This window comes from Entelurus aequoreus, linkage group LG14 (genome assembly GCF_033978785.1).
Source record: "Entelurus aequoreus isolate RoL-2023_Sb linkage group LG14, RoL_Eaeq_v1.1, whole genome shotgun sequence".
Taxonomy (NCBI): Eukaryota; Metazoa; Chordata; class Actinopteri; order Syngnathiformes; family Syngnathidae; genus Entelurus; species Entelurus aequoreus.
This window is the reverse complement of record NC_084744.1, coordinates 1804751-1820594: the sequence shown is the minus strand read 5'-3', so window position 1 is coordinate 1820594 and position 15844 is coordinate 1804751. Positions and strand designations below refer to the sequence as shown.

The 15844-nt window shown below is 46.0% G+C and overlaps 1 protein-coding gene across 4 annotated transcripts in view; it reads right to left on the bottom strand.

The window, feature by feature from the left end:
* The window catches only part of si:dkey-230p4.1 (trichohyalin), a 40420-nt gene that overhangs the window by 2792 nt on the left and 21784 nt on the right, over positions 1 to 15844 (bottom strand). For all 4 annotated transcript variants that reach the window (XM_062068740.1, XM_062068743.1, XM_062068742.1 and 1 more), the window contains 10 exons: positions 15710 to 15837; positions 13190 to 15652; positions 13076 to 13124; positions 12945 to 13022; positions 12688 to 12881; positions 12501 to 12628; positions 11376 to 12430; positions 8120 to 8188; positions 3774 to 4577; positions 3434 to 3691 (listed from right to left, as the gene is read on the bottom strand). In XM_062068740.1, the coding sequence (XP_061924724.1) occupies positions 3434 to 3691; positions 3774 to 4577; positions 8120 to 8188; positions 11376 to 12430; positions 12501 to 12628; positions 12688 to 12881; positions 12945 to 13022; positions 13076 to 13124; positions 13190 to 15652; positions 15710 to 15837 (5226 nt within the window). The remainder of the gene's footprint in view (positions 1 to 3433; positions 3692 to 3773; positions 4578 to 8119; positions 8189 to 11375; positions 12431 to 12500; positions 12629 to 12687; positions 12882 to 12944; positions 13023 to 13075; positions 13125 to 13189; positions 15653 to 15709; positions 15838 to 15844) is intronic.

Below are 15844 nucleotides of genomic sequence, written 5' to 3'. Positions count from 1 at the left end.
ATCAGCACCTCCAAGTCCGAGTCCATGGTTCTCGCCCGGAAAAGGGTGGAGTGCCATCTCCGGGTTGCGGAGGAGACCCTGCCCCAAGTGGAGGAGTTCAAGTACCTCGGAGTCTTGTTCACGAGTGAGGGAAGAGTGGATCGTGAGATCGACAGGCGGATTGGTGCGGCGTCTTCAGTAATGCGGACGCTGTATCGATCCGTTGTGGTGAAGAAGGAGCTGAGCCGGAAGGCAAAGCTCTCAATTTACCAGTCGATCTACATTCCCATCCTCACCTATGGTCATGAGCTTTGGGTTATGACCGAAAGGACAAGATCACGGGTACAAGCGGCCGAAATGAGTTTCCTCCGCCGGGTGGCGGGGCTCTCCCTTAGAGATAGGGTGAGAAGCTCTGCCATCCGGGGAGAGTTTAAAGTAAAGCCGCTGCTCCTCCACATGGAGAGGAGCCAGATGAGGTGGTTCGGGCATCTGGTCAGGATGCCAACCGAATGCCTCCCTAGGGAGGTGTTTAGGGCACGTCCGACCGGTAGGAGGCCACGGGGAAGACCCAGGACACGTTGGGAAGACTATGTCTCCCGGCTGGCCTGGGAACGCCTCGGGATCCCCCGGGAAGAGCTGGACGAAGTGGCTGGGGAGAGGGAAGTCTGGGTTTCCCTGCTTAGGATGCTGCCCCCGCGACCCGACCTCGGATAAGCGGAAGAAGATGGATGGATGGATGGATGGAGTTGCTACTTGATGTAACATGATCCTTGCTAGCACCTTCCCAGCTGCGGATAGTAGGGAGATACCTCTGCTGTTGCCGCAGTCTGCTTTGTCGCCTTTGCGCTTATAGATCGTTATGATGTTAGCATCCTTCCAATCTTGCGGGATGACTTCAGACGACCAGATGGCAGTGATCAGCTGGTGCATTCTGCGGTGCAGGAGATATCCACCGTGCTTCAAGATTTCTCTCGGGATCTCGTCAAGGCCTGGGCTCTTGTTGTTTTTTAGACCCTTGATGGCCTTGAGTACCTCTGAGAAGCTGGGCGAGGAGTCCAGCGAGTCTACAGGGGGCAGGCATGGGAGATCAGAGAGTATGTCTGTCTGTACAGGGTTTGTGGTGTTCAGCAGTACCCTGAAGTGCTCAGCCCATCTGTCCAGGATCTGTTGTTTGTCCTTGTAGATGGTGTCGTCAGCTGATCTAACTGGGGTGATGTTCTTCTTCTGTGGGCCATAGATGGTCTTGATGGAGTTGTAGAAGGCATGAGAGTTGTTGGTGTCTGCGTGATGTTGTATTTCGCGGGCCTTCTGGGTCCACCAGTCGTTCTCCATGGCTCTGAGGGTGCACTGGGTTTCACTTCTGAGGCGGATGAGCTGAGCCTTCAGGACGGTGGATTGAGAGTTTGATAGGTGAGCTGCAAAGGCCTTGTCTTTTGCCTGAAGCAGGTCATAGATTCCTGGCGCACTATTGTCAAACCAGTCTTGATGTCGGCTTCTGGTGTACCCTATAGACTCCACAGCCGCCTGGTGGAGGGCAGTGCGTAGGGTGCTCCAGGTATATACATACACACATACGTACACACATACACATACGTACGTACACACATACATACATACACACACACACACACATACACACACACTTACTCATACATACATACATACACAGACATACATACATACATATATACATACATGTATACACACACACATTCATACATGCACGTATACATACATACATACATACGCACAGACATACATACATACACATATACATACATACATATATACAGACAGACACACATACATACATACACATAAACACACATACATACATACATACAGACACACACATACACGTTAACACACACACACATACATACATACATACACACGCACCCAACATTAACACAGTAGTGTAGTAGACCTAAGTATTCATTAAGTACCACCATAATGACAACATTAAATACAGTAGTGTAGTAGACCTAAGTATTCATTAAGTACCACCATAATGACAACATTAAATACAGTAGTGTAGTAGACCTAAGTATTCATTAAGTACCACCATAATGACAACATTAAATACAGTAGTGTAGTAGACCTAAGTATTCATTAAGTACCACCATCATGACAACATTAAATACAGTAGTGTAGTAGACCTAAGTATTCATTAAGTACCACCATAATGACAACATTAAATACAGTAGTGTAGTAGACCTAAGTATTCATTAAGTACCACCATCATGACAACATTAAATACAGTAGTGTAGTAGACCTAAGTATTCATTAAGTACCACCATAATGACAACATTAAATACAGTAGTGTAGTAGACCAAAGTATTCATTAAGCACCACCATAATGACAACATTAAATACAGTAGCGTAGTAGACATAAGTATTCATTAAAAACAAGGCATGTTTTCTTTAACAGGTATAGTTAATTTTTTCCGGCCACTAACATTACACACAGTTTGAACAGGAAGACTGAAAATAAATCAGTGTACTTGAATCAAGTGATTGTAGATGGAGCCCGAGCACACTTTGTTGTTGAGTGTATGCAATTGTCATTAATGATTGTATTAAAATATATTAAATTGTCATTAATGATTGTATTAAAATATATTAAATTGTCATTAATGATTATATTAAAATATATTAAATTAATAAATGATAAATAGGTTATACTTGTATAGCGCTTTTCTACCTTCAAGGTACTCAAAGCGCTTTGACAGTATTTCCACATTCACCCATTCACACACACATTCACACACTGATGGAGGGAGCTGCCATGCAAGGCGCTAACCAGCACCCATCAGGAGCAAGGGTGAAGTGTCTTGCCCAAGGACACAACGGACGTGACTAGGATGGTAGAAGGTTAATTGTCATTAATGATTATATTACATTATATTAAATTGTCATTAATGATTATATTAAATTGTCATTAATAATTCTATTAAATTATATTAAATTGTCATTAATGATTATATTACATTATATTAAATTGTCATTAATGATTATATTAAATTATATTAAATTGTCATTAATGATGATATTAAATTGTCATTAATGATTATATTACATTATATTAAATTGTCATTAATGATTATATTAAATTGTCATTAATGATTATATTAAATTGTCATTAATGATTATATTAAATTATATTAAATTGTCATTAATGATTATATTAAATTGTCATTAATGATTATATTAAATTATATTAAATTGTCATTAATGATTATATTAAATTGTCATTAATGATTATATTAAATTATATTAAATTGTCATTAATGATTATAGTTTCAATGCAAAGGTGAAAAAGTTGAATGATGTTCCATCCAAAAACACTTGAATTGGTGTCTTCATTGAACTCAAGTAACAGCAGTGTGTGTGTGTGTGTGTGTGCGTGTGTGTGTGTGTGTGTGTGTGTGTGTGTGTGTGTGTGTGTGTGTACCTGTCTCAGTATATCTCTCTCAGTCTTCACTTTCTTGTTCTTCTCCTTCAGGTGATGGATTCTCTTCTGGGCTCGCTCTAGTTTCAGTTCCAGGTGGGCCACACAACACTGAAATAGCAAGCCTTTAGCCCCGCCCCCTGCAGGACTATGTGCCTGACGGAAGGAATGGTCCAAGGACAGCAGGAAGTGGTTGGGATCCCTTTTGCTTTGTTGCAGGTCCTCCTTGCTCTCCTCTGTCCTCATGGTGGACACCAGCACCTGTGGGAGAACAACATCACCACCTCTCCATATTTTACATCACCACCTCTCCATATTTTACAGTGGATAACAGGAACCTAACCTCAGCCTCCTTTTGCATGTCTCGCCTCCTCATGTCCTCCGTGCTGCTTCTGGTTGGGGACTGTTCCTGCACCTCCTCCACACACCTCTCAACATCTGCCTCATTCACATCTGGCCTCTCCTGCTCCGTCTTCTCCTGCTGCTCTGTCTTCCATTGCTCCTCCTCATAAGTCCTCCCCTGCTCCGTCTTCTCCTCCTCCTCGGTCTTCCATTGCTCCTCCTCATAGGTCCTCCCCTGCTCCGTCTCCTCCTCCTCTTCATCGTCTGTCGTCCATTGCTCCACCGTATAGGTCCTTTCCTGCTCGGTCTTCTCCTCCTCCTCGGTCTTCCATTGCTCCTCCTCATTGGTCCTCCCCTGCTCCGTCTTCTCCTCCTCCTCTGTCTTCCATTGCTCCACCATATAGGTCCTTTCCTGCTCGGTCTTCTCCTCCTCCTCTGTCTTCCATTGCTCCTCCTCATATGTCCTCCCATGCTCCGTCTTCTCCTCCTCCTCTGTCTTCCATTGCTCCTCCTCATATGTCCTCTCCTGCTCCTCTTCGTCGTCTGTGGTCCATTGCTCCACCGTATAGGTGCTTTCCTGCTCTGTCTTCTCCTCCTCCTCATCGGTCCTCACCTGCTCGGCCTCCTCATCTTTCCTCCGTCGTTTTCCCGCCTCTCTCCTCCCCTCCTGCTGCGCCCGTCTCAAGTTCTCCTCCAGGTCCCTCAGCTTGGCCTCCAGTCCTTCAGCTGTGACTCCTCTATCATGGCTGGTCTTCCTTTCCTCCTCCAGGGCGGCCCCCAGACGCTCCCCCTGGTCGTGGCTCTCCTGGGTTGAGACAGAGACAAAGTTTGGACGCGTCAAAGAGGAATACGGTTGCTATGGAAACTAGGGTTGTGATTGCAGTACCATTTCTGGCCACATTATTACATATGGCAGGTTTAAAGATAAATGTGTCTATGGGATGAGGTGGCGACTTGTCCAGGGTGTACCCCGCCTTCCGCCCGAATGCAGCTGAGATAGGCTCCAGCGCCCCCCGCGACCCCAAAGGGAATAAGCGGTAGAAAATGGATGGATGGATGGATGGTGTCTATGGGTGTTGTCGTGCATAGGTGGGATCGGTGTATTAGCGGATGGCTGCAGCAACACAACCAGGAGGACTTTGACTTGGATAGCAGACGCGCTATCCGACGCTAGCCGCCGACCGTATCGATGATCGGGTGAAGTCCTTCGTCGCTCCGTCGATCGCTGGAACGCAGGTGAGCACGGGTGTTGATGAGCAGATGAGGGCTGGCTGGCGTAGGTGGATAGCTAATGTTTTTAGCATAGCTCTGTGAGGTCCCGTAGCTAAGTTAGCTTCAATGGCGTCGTTAGCAACAGCATTGTTAAGCTTCGCCAGGCGGCACAGCATTAACCGTGTAGTTACATGTCCATGGTTTAATAGTATTGTTGATCTTCTGTCTATCCTTCCAGTCAGGGGCTTATTTCTTTTGTTTCTATCTGCATTTGAGCCAGATGCTATCACGTTAGCTCAGTAGCTAAAGAGCTTCGCCGATGTATTGTTGTGGAGATAAAAGTCACTGTGAATGTCCATTTCGCGTTCTCGACTCTCATTTTCAAGAGGATATAGTATCCCAGGTGGTTTAAAATACAAATCCGTGATCCACAATAGAAAAAGGAGAGAGTGTGGAATCCAATGAGCCAGCTTGTACCTAAGTTACGGTCAGAGCGAAAAATGATACGTCCTGTACTGCACTCTAGTCCTTCACTCTCACGTTCCTCATCCACAAATCTTTCATCCTGGCTCAAATTAATGGGGTAATCGTCGCTTTCTCGGTCCGAATCGCTCTCGCTGCTGGTGTAAACAATGGGGAAATGTGAGGAGCCTTTCAACCTGTGACGTCACGCTACTTCCGGTACAGGCAAGGCTTTTTTTAATCAGCGACCAAAAGTTGCAAACTTTATCGTCGATGTTCTCTACTAAATCCTTTCAGCAAAAATATGGCAATATGATGAAATGATCAAGTATGACACATAGAATGGATCTGCTATCCCCTTTGAAATAAAAAAAAATAATTTCAGTAGGCCTTTAAGGCACGCCCCCTCCAGGTCCGTGCGGACCTGAGTGAGGACAGCCTGTCGTCACGTCTGGTTGGCCAACCAAAAAGTAACCACAGAACATTATACTGTATAGTGTTCTGTGGTTACTTTTTGGTTGGCCAACGGTTTACGTTGTATAGCGCACCCTGACGGCAAGTGTGGGAGTCGGTTCTGAAGTATGAAGTAAAGAGACGTAACTTCGTCACCTCGTCTGGTTATTGACTCCAACCCAGAATATTACACTGCCCATACCTATGCTCCTTCAAATATATATATATATATATATATATGTATATACAAACCCTGTTTCCATATGAGTTGGGAAATGGTGTTAGATGTAAATATAAACGGAATACAATGATTTGCAAATCCTTTTCAAGCCATATTCAGTTGAATATGCTACAAAGACAACATATTTCATGTTCTAACTCATAAACTTTTTTTTTTTTTTTGCAAATAATAATTAACTTAGAATTTCATGGCTGCAACACGTGCCAAAGTAGTTGGGAAAGGGCATGTTCACCACTGTGTTACATGGCCTTTCCTTTGAACAACACTCAGTTTTGGTTTGGGAAGTGAGGAGACACATTTTTGAAGTGGAATTATTTCCCATTCTTGCTTGATGTACAGCTTAAGTTGTTCAACAGTCCGGGGGTCTCCCTTCTCACATTGCAGGTGCCACACATTTTCAAGGTCTGGACTACAGGCAGGCCAGTCTAGTACCCGCACTCTTTTACTATGAAGCCACGTTGATGTAACACGTGGCTTGGCATTGTCTTGCTGAAATAAGCAGGGGCGTCCATGGTAACGTTGCTTGGATGGCAACATATGTTGCTCCAAAAGCTGTATGTACCTTTCAGCATTAATGGTGCCTTCACAGATGTGTAAGTTACCCATGTCTTGGCCACTAATACACCCCCATAACATCACACATGCTGCCTTTTACACTTTGCGCCTAGAACAATCCGGATGGTTCTTTTCCTCTTTGGTCCGGAGGACACGACGTCCACAGTTTCCAAACACAATTTGAAATGTGGACTCGTCAGACCACAGAACACTTTTCCACTTTGTATCAGTCCATCTTAGATGAGCTCAGGCCCAGCGAAGCCGACGGCGTTTCTGGGTGTTGTTGATAAACGGTTTTCGCCTTGCATAGGAGAGTTTTAACTTGCACTTACAGATGTAGCGACCAACTGTAGTTACTGACAGTGGGTTTCTGAAGTGTTCCATGTGGTGATATCCTTTACACACTGATGTGGCTTGTTGATGCAGTACCGCCTGAGGGATGGAAGGTCACGGGCTTAGCTGCTTACCTGCAGTGATTTCTCCACATTCTCTGAACCCTTTGATGATATTACGGAGCGTAGATGGTGAAATCCCTAAATTCCTTGCAATAGCTGCTCGAGAAAGGTTGTTCTTAAACTGTTCAACAATTTGCTCAGGCATTTGTTGACAAAGTGGTGACCCTCGCCCCATCCTTGTTTGTGAATGACTGAGCATTTCATGGAATCTACTTTTATACCCAATCATGGCACCCACCTGTTCCCAATTAGCCTGCACACCTGTGGGATGTTCCAAATAAGTGTTTGATGAGCATTCCTCAACTTTATCAGTATTTATTGCCACCTTTCCCAACTTCTTTGGCACGTGTTGCTGCCATCAAATTCTAAAGATAATGATTATTTGCAAAAAAAAAAATGTTTATGAGTTTGAACATGAAATATGTTGTCTTTGTAGCATATTCAACTGAATATGGCTTGAAAAGGATTTGCAAATCATTGTATTCCGTTTATATTTACATCTAACACCATTTCCCAACTCATATGGAAACGGGGTTTGTATATATATGGCTATTTATATATATATATATATATATATATATATATATATATATATATATATATATAGCTAAAATTCACTGAAAGTCAAGTATTTATTTTATTTATATATATATATATAAATATATATAAATATAAGTAATACTTAAATTTCAGTGAATTCTAGCTATAAATATACTCCTCCCCCCTTAACCCCGGACCCCCCCCCCCCCCAAATCTCCCGAATTTGGAGGTCCCCAGGTTGGCAAGTATGACCATGGAATAAAATCCTTCTTACAAAGTGTTGACTCTCGTTCTTACACTACAACAAATCGTATCGATTCATTCGGTTTTCAAAATATGGCGTTTTTGAATGGCGTGGTAAGCCATGTATGGAATGGTGCATCACAAAAAGATGTACCACCCAAATGGAAAGGAACTCCCGAGTCCTACTTGCAAGAGTTGCTTCAGGGTCTTCATCTTCTCGTGCTCGCCCTCCATGGCCTGTTGCTTGTCATTCACCTGCACACAGAAGAATGAACTGAGTCACAGTTTCCTCGCTTCCCATGAGGAGCTTAGTCTCTTTAGAGCTGTGGTGTCCACTAGTTGTGTGCACCTCGCTCCCAAACCCCGCAGAATGTCCCCGGATGTCATTGTACTACATTTTTTCATAAAATGTCATTTATATATACCTTTTTATATACAACATGTCCATGTAGAGTTCTCTTTACAGGCAAACTAAATACCAAAGCAGTGAAGTTGTCAGGTTGTGTAAATGGTAAATAAAAAGAGATTACAACAAATCCTTTTCAACTTATATTCAATTGAATAGACTGCAAAGACAAGATATTTCATGTTCACACTGAGAAACTTTGTTCTTTTTTGGCTTGGCATTGTCTTACTGAAATAAGCAGGGGCGTCCATAACAACATTGCTTGGATGGCAACATATGTTGCTCCAAAAGCTGTATGTACCTTTCAGCATGAATGGTGCCTTCACAGATGTGTAAGTTACCCATGTCTTGGCCACTAATACACCCCCATACCATCACACATGCTGCCTTTTCACCCTAGAACAGTCCGGGTGGACGACGTCCACAGTTTCCAAAACAATTTGAAATGTGGACTCGTCAGATCACAGAACACTTTCCCACTTTGCATCAGTCCATCTTAGATGAGCTCGGGCCCAGCGAAGCCGGCGGCGTTTCTGGGTGTTGTTGATAAATGGCGTTCACTTTGCACAGTATAGTTTTAACTTGCACTTACAGATGTAGTGACCAACTGTAGTTACTGACAGTGGTTTTCTGAAGTGTTCCTGAGCCCATGTGGTGATATCCTTTACACACCGATGTGGCTTTTTGATGCAGAAATGTTGTTCTTAAAACAATTTGCTCAGGCATTTGTTGACAAAGTGGTGACCCTCGCCCCGTCCTTGTTTGTGAACGACTGAGCATTTTAAGGAAGCTGCTTTTATACCCAATCATGGCACCCACCTGTTCCCAATTAGCCTGTTCACCTGTGGGATGTTCCAAAAAAGTCTTTGATGAGCATTCCTCAACTTTCTCACTCTTTTTTGCAACTTGTGCCAGCTTTTTTGAAACATGTTGCAGGCATCAAATTCCAACTGAGCTAATATTTAAAAAAATAACAACGTTTTCCAGTTGGAATGTTAAATATCTTGTCTTTGCAGTCTATTCAATTGAATATAAGTTGAGAAGGATTTGTTGTATTCTCTTTTTATTTACCATTTACACAACGTGACAACTTCACTGCTTTTGGGGTTTGTAGTTACTTCCTGACTGCATGTCATTTCTGTCTCTACGGTTACACTTCTCGGAATGTCATGACAACACGTCTCTGTGGTGACTGGGTGGGTTATTTTGGACCCTGTCACCTCCGCCGTATGGCAGTTTTTGTAGTCACACCTGTGTGGTGTGTACATCAGTTGTTATGAGTTAGATGAATGAGCACATTGTAGTCACACCTGTGTGGTGTGTACATCAGTTGTTATGAGTTATATGAATGAGCACATTGTAGTCACACCTGTGTGGTGTGTACATCAGTTGTTATGAGTTAGATGAATGAGCACATTGTAGTCACACCTGTGTGGTGTGTACATCAGTTGTTATGAGTTATATGAATGAGCACATTGTAGTCACACCTGTGTGGTGTGTACATCAGTTGTTATGAGTTATATGAATGAGCACATAGTAGTCACACCTGTGTGGTGTGTACATCAGTTGTTATGAGTTATATGAATGAGCACATTGTAGTCACACCTGTGTGGTGTGTACATCAGTTGTTATGAGTTATATGAATGAGCACATTGTAGTCACACCTGTGTGGTGTGTACATCAGTTGTTATGAGTTATATGAATGAGCACATAGTAGTCACACCTGTGTGGTGTGTACATCAGTTGTTATGAGTTATATGAATGAGCACATTGTAGTCACACCTGTGTGGTGTGTACATCAGTTGTTATGAGTTATATGAATGAGCACATTGTAGTCACACCTGTGTGGTGTGTACATCAGTTGTTATGAGTTATATGAATGAGCACATTGTAGTCACACCTGTGTGGTGTGTACATCAGTTGTTATGAGTTATATGAATGAGCACATTGTAGTCACACCTGTGTGGTGTGTACATCAGTTGTTATGAGTTATAGGAATGAGCACATTGTAGGCAGACCTGTGTGGTGTGTACATCAGTTGTTATGAGTTATAGGAATGAGCACATTGTAGTCAGACCTGTGTGGTGTGTACATCAGTTGTTATGAGTTAGATGAATGAGCACATTGTAGTCACACCTGTGTGGTGTGTACATCAGTTGTTATGAGTTAGATCAGGGTCGGCAACCCGCGGCTTAGCGCTGCCCTAGTGGCTCTCTGGAGGTTTTCAAAAATGTATGAAAAATGGAAAAAGATGAGGGGAAAAAAAAAAATTTTTTGTTTTAATATGGTTACTGTAGAAGGACAAACATGACACAAACCTCCCTAATTGTTATAAAGCACACTGTTTATATTAAACATGCTTCACTGATTCCAGTATTTGGCGAGCGCCGTTTTGTCCTACTCATTTTGGCGGTCCTTGAACTCACCTTAGTTTGTTTACATGTATAACTTTCTCCGACTTTCTAGGACGTGTTTTATGCCACTTCTTTTTCTGTCTCATTTTGTCCACCACACTTTTAACGTTGTGCATAAATGCACAAAGGTGAGTTTTGTTGATGTTATTGACTTGTGTGGAGTGCTAATCAGACATATTTGGTCACTGCATGACTGCAAGCTAATTGATGCTAACATGCTATTTAGGCTATCTATATGACATATAGATAGCCTAAATAGCATGTTAGCATCGATTAGCTTGCAATATGTACATATAGTATATGTACATATTGCATCATTATGCCTTATTTGTAGCTATATTTGAGGTAATTTAGCTTCCTTTAAGTCATCTTAATTCAATTTATATCTCACGACACACTATCTGTATGTAATATGGCTTTTAATTTTTTGCGGCTCCAGACAGATTTGTTTTTGTATTTTTGGTCCAATATGGCTCTTTCAACATTTTGGGTTGCCGCCCCCTGAGTTAGATGAATGAGCACAATATAAATCTAAGTTTCTTCTATTGATGAATAATACTGCTGTGATTTGACTTGAGGAGTTGTTGTATTTGTGTCTAATGCCATAAAAGACAAACGGTACCTCCTTTTCCAGGGCTTTCAGGTTGAGCTCCATCACCTCCACCATATGTTGTGCTCCTCTCAGTTCCTGATGTGCCTCCTCTCTCCTTCTCCCTTCCCTTTCCAAATCCTCTCTAAGAGCCTTCACCTCCTCCTCGGCCCTCCGCAGCTTATCTTGTACTTTCTGTTCCTCCCTCGCCAAAGTCTGCTGCAGCTCCTCCTCTCTTGGAACACATTCCTCCTCAGCTGTATGGACCTCCTTGTCCAACAAGTCTTCATGCTCCAGCCTCCTCTCCACCTCCCACAGTCTTTTCTTCTTCTCCTCCATCTCTTTCTGGATGTTCTCACATTGGACTTCCAGCTGCTTCCGCTCTTTGTCACTTCTCCTCTGCACTTCTCTCATCCTGTCCTCCTCGTCCTCCATCTTTACCAAGGTGCTCTTGAGATGCTGCACCTCCCTTTCCCGCTCCTCCAGCATGCAGGAGACCTGCTTGGCCTTTTCCTTCCATTGGGTCACTTCTTCCTGCAGGGATTGTGTTTTTCTCAGCAGGACTTCCAGCTGCTCCATTCTGACCTCCTTTTCTTCCAGATTGCTCGTTTCCTCCTCTAGCTGTTCCGAGCTCAGGTATTCTCGCGCATGTTCCTCCTGTTCTTTCTTCTCCCTCTCCATCTCAGTCGACGTGCTCTTCAGATGCTGCACCTCCCTTTCCCGCTCCTCCAGCATTAAGGAGATCTGCTTGGCCTTTTCCTTCCATTGGTTCACTTCTTCCTCCAGGGATTGTGTTTTTGTCAGCAGGAGTTCCAGCTGCTCCATTCTGGCCTCCTTTTCTTCCAGCTTGCTTTTGTCCTCCTCCTCCAGCGGGCATTCTTGCACATGTTCCTCTCCCTCTCTGACAGCCCTCATCTGCTCCTCCTCTAATGACAATATGCCTGAATGGAGCATCTCATGTTGGCGTCCTCCTTCCTGTACCAAGTCAGCCTCCTCCTTTAATGCCATCCTCTTCTTCTCCTCTTCCTCCATTCTGCTGGCCCTCATCTCCGCCTGGTGCAGCTCCTCCCTCAGACATTGCACCTCGCCTGCAGAGGGCACACAAGGCTTCAGTCCTCTGCTGGATGCAGTGAAGGAGAAGAAAAGAGGAGTACTGACCGCCCAGTGCGTCTTTGGCCTCCTGCAGCGTGTGCAGGTGCGCGCTCAGGTGAGAGCGCTCCTCCTGGGCCTGGCGCAGCTGCGTTTGGAGCTCCTGAAGCTGCTCCAGCAGGGATGCTGAGCGAGACCTGACAAAACAAAACAGTTTTGTGTCTCCGCTGTTCCTCGAGCAGGTCTCTCGGCTTACCTGAGCTCCTGCGCCTGCTCCTCCTGCAGCTCTTCTTGCCTTTGCAAAGCAGCCTGCACCTCCTGGAGCCTGCTGCTCTCCATCTGCTGCTCCTTGTGCACACGCTCCATCCTGGCGATGTCCTCCGCCGCCAGCTGGAGCTCCTTCTGTGCTTGCTTCAGCTCCTCCAACACCGAGGCGTGCTGAGAGGAGCGCTGAGGGGAGACGACGACGTTCTGGAGTAACCTTGTTAGCTCACGGGTGTTGTTGAAAAGTACCTTCAGCAGAGCGTCTCTGACGTCGGCCGCTTCCTCTTCTGCCCTCACCCTGGCCCGCAGTTGGCTGTCCAACGCCCCCTGGAGGACAGCGTGTCAGTGCGGCGGACATAATGAGAGACACTGAAGCTCACCTTCAGGTCGCTGATGATGTCGTCTTTCTCCAGCAGCTCAGCATTAAGTCTGAAAAAGTCCACAAACAATTAGTGACTTGACTGCGGTCACATGACAACTGATGCTTCTCCTACCTCTTCTCTACCTCCTGCTCTCCTTCCTTCACTTGCTCCTCCTTGCCCTGCAGGTTCACCGTTGTTCTGTGAAGCTCATTCTTCCCTTCTTGTAGCGCCTCCTCCCTGATTTGCATATTCCTTTCCCTGCGGCTAAGCTCCGCCTCTTCTTGAGACAGCGCTTCCCTCAACTTTTGTAGCCCTGCTTCCTTCCCTTTCACCTCCTCCTCTTTTCCATGCAGCTCATCCTCCAACTCCTGCAACTTGATCTCCTTGCTCTGGAGCTCTTCCTTCTTCCTGCAAAGTTCTAACTCTCCTTGACAGAGGTCCTCCTCTCTCTTCTGTAGCTCCACCTCCTTTCCCTGGACTTCTTTCTTCTTCCCGCAGAGCTGTAACTCTTCTTGACAGAGGACCACCTCTCTCCCCGTTAGCTCCGCCTCCTTTCCCTGGACTTCTTCCTTCTTCTGGCAAAGTTCTAACTCTCCTTGATAGAGCAGCTCCTCGCTCTTCTGTAGCTCCGCCTCCATTCCCTGGACCTCTTCCTTCTTCTGGCAAAGTTCTAACTCTTCTTGACAGAGGACCGCCTCTCTCTTCTGTAGCTCCGCCTCCTTTCCCCGGATTTCTTCCTTCTTCTCGTAAAGTTGTAACTCTCCTTGAAAGAGCAGCTCCTCTCTCTTCTGTAGCTCCGCCTCTTTTCCCTGGACTTCTTCCTTCTTCCCGGAAAGTTCTAACTCTCCTTGACCGAGAAGCTCCTCTCTCTTCTGTAGCTCCGCCTCTTTTCTCTGGACTTCTTTCTTCTTGCTGTCAAGCTCTGATTCATTCTTGCTCTCCACCTGGTCCTTCTGATTACGGAGCTGCATCTCCTCATGACAAAGGACCTCCACCCTTTTCTGTAATGTCCGCTCCTTGTTCTCCACCTCTTCCTCTTTGCAGCCAAGCTCCACTTGTCCTTGAAAAAGGACCTCCTCGCGCTTCTGTAGCTCCGCCTCTTTTCTCTCAACCTCTTCCTCCGTGCAGCCAAGCTTCACCTGTGCTTGACAGAGGACCTCCTCTTTCGTCTGTAGCTCCGCCTCCTTATGTAGCAACTCTTCTTCCTTGCTGCGAAGCTCCGCCTCTCCTTGACAGAGGACCGCCTCTCTCTTCTGTAGCTCCGCCTCCTTGCATTGTGTCTCCTTTACCTTGCTGTGAAGATCCACCTCTCCTTGACGGAGGACCTTCTCCCTCCTGCGTAGCTCCGCCTCCTTGCGTTGTTTCTCCTCTTCCTTGCCACCACGCTCCACCTCATATCTGCTCCGTAGCTCCGCCTCCTTGCTTTGCGTCTCTTCTTCCTCGCTGCAAAACTCCACCTCTCTTTGAAGGAGGACCTCCTCTCTTTTCTGTAGCTCCGCCTCCTTGTATTGGGTCTCCCTTACCTTGCTGTGAAGCTCCACCTCTCCTTGACGGAGGACCTCCACTTTCCTCTGTAGATCCGCCTCCTTTTGTTGCATCCCTTCTTCCTTTCCGTGAAGCTCCACCTCTCCTTGACGGAGGACCTTCTCCCTCCTCCGTAGCTCCGCCTCCCTGCGTTGTATCTCCACTTCCTTGCCACTACGCTCCACCTCATCTCTGCTCGGTAGCTCCGCCTCCTTGCTTTGCGTCTCTTCTTCCTCGCTGCCAAACTCCACCTCTCTTCGAAGGAGGACCTCCTCCCTCTTATTTAGCTCCGCCTTCTCGCTTTGAACCTCTTCCTCCTTGCTGCGAAGCTCCGCCTCTCCTTGACAGAGGACCGCCTCTCTCTTCCGTAGCTCCGCCTCCTTGCATTGTGTCTCCTTTACCTTGCTGCGGAGCTCCACCTCTCCTTGACGGAGGACCTTCTCCCTCTTCCGTAGCTCCGCCTCCTTGCGTTGTTTCTCCTCTTCCTCGCTACCACGCTCCACCTCCTCTCTTTTCTGTAGCTCCGCCTCTTTGCTTTGCGTCTCCTCTTCCTCGCTGCCAAACTCCACCTCTCTTTGAAGGAGGACCTCCTCTCTTTTCTGTAGCTCCGCCTCCTTGTATTGGGTCTCCTCTGCCTTGCTGTGAAGCTCCACCTCTTTTTGACGGAGGACCTTCTCCCTCTTCCGTAGCTCCGCCTCCTTGCGTTGTTTCTCCTCTTCCTCGCTACCATGCTCCACCTCCTCTCTTTTCTGTAGCTCCGCCTCCTTGCTTTGAGTCTCCTCTTCCTCGCTGCGAAGCTCCGCCTCTCTCTTCTGTAGCTCCGCCTCCTTGCTTTGCATCTCACCTTCCTTGCTGCGAAGCGCCGCCTCTCTCTTCTGTAGCTCCGCCTCCTGGCTTTGCATCTCACCTTCCTTGCTGTGAAGCTCCACCTCTCTTTGACAGAGGACCTCCTCTCTTTTCTGAAACTCCGCCTCCTTGCTGTGAACCACTCCTTCCTTGCTATGAAGCTCCACCTCTCCCTTCTGGTGAAGCTGGCTCTCCAGTCCTTGTGTAGGTGTGGCCTCCTGGTCTCTGTAAACACACACCATGAACATGGAAACAGGCTTAGTTTGATTGACAGCTGCACACCTGTTCAGTTGGTGCGTGAGCGCCAGTGCATTTTTGTGAAGATGCTGGTTGTCGTCCTCCAGCAGTTTCAGCCGTGTCTGCAGCAAGGTCTTCTCCTCGGTCAGCCGTCGCACAGTAAGCTCCGCCCTCTAACAG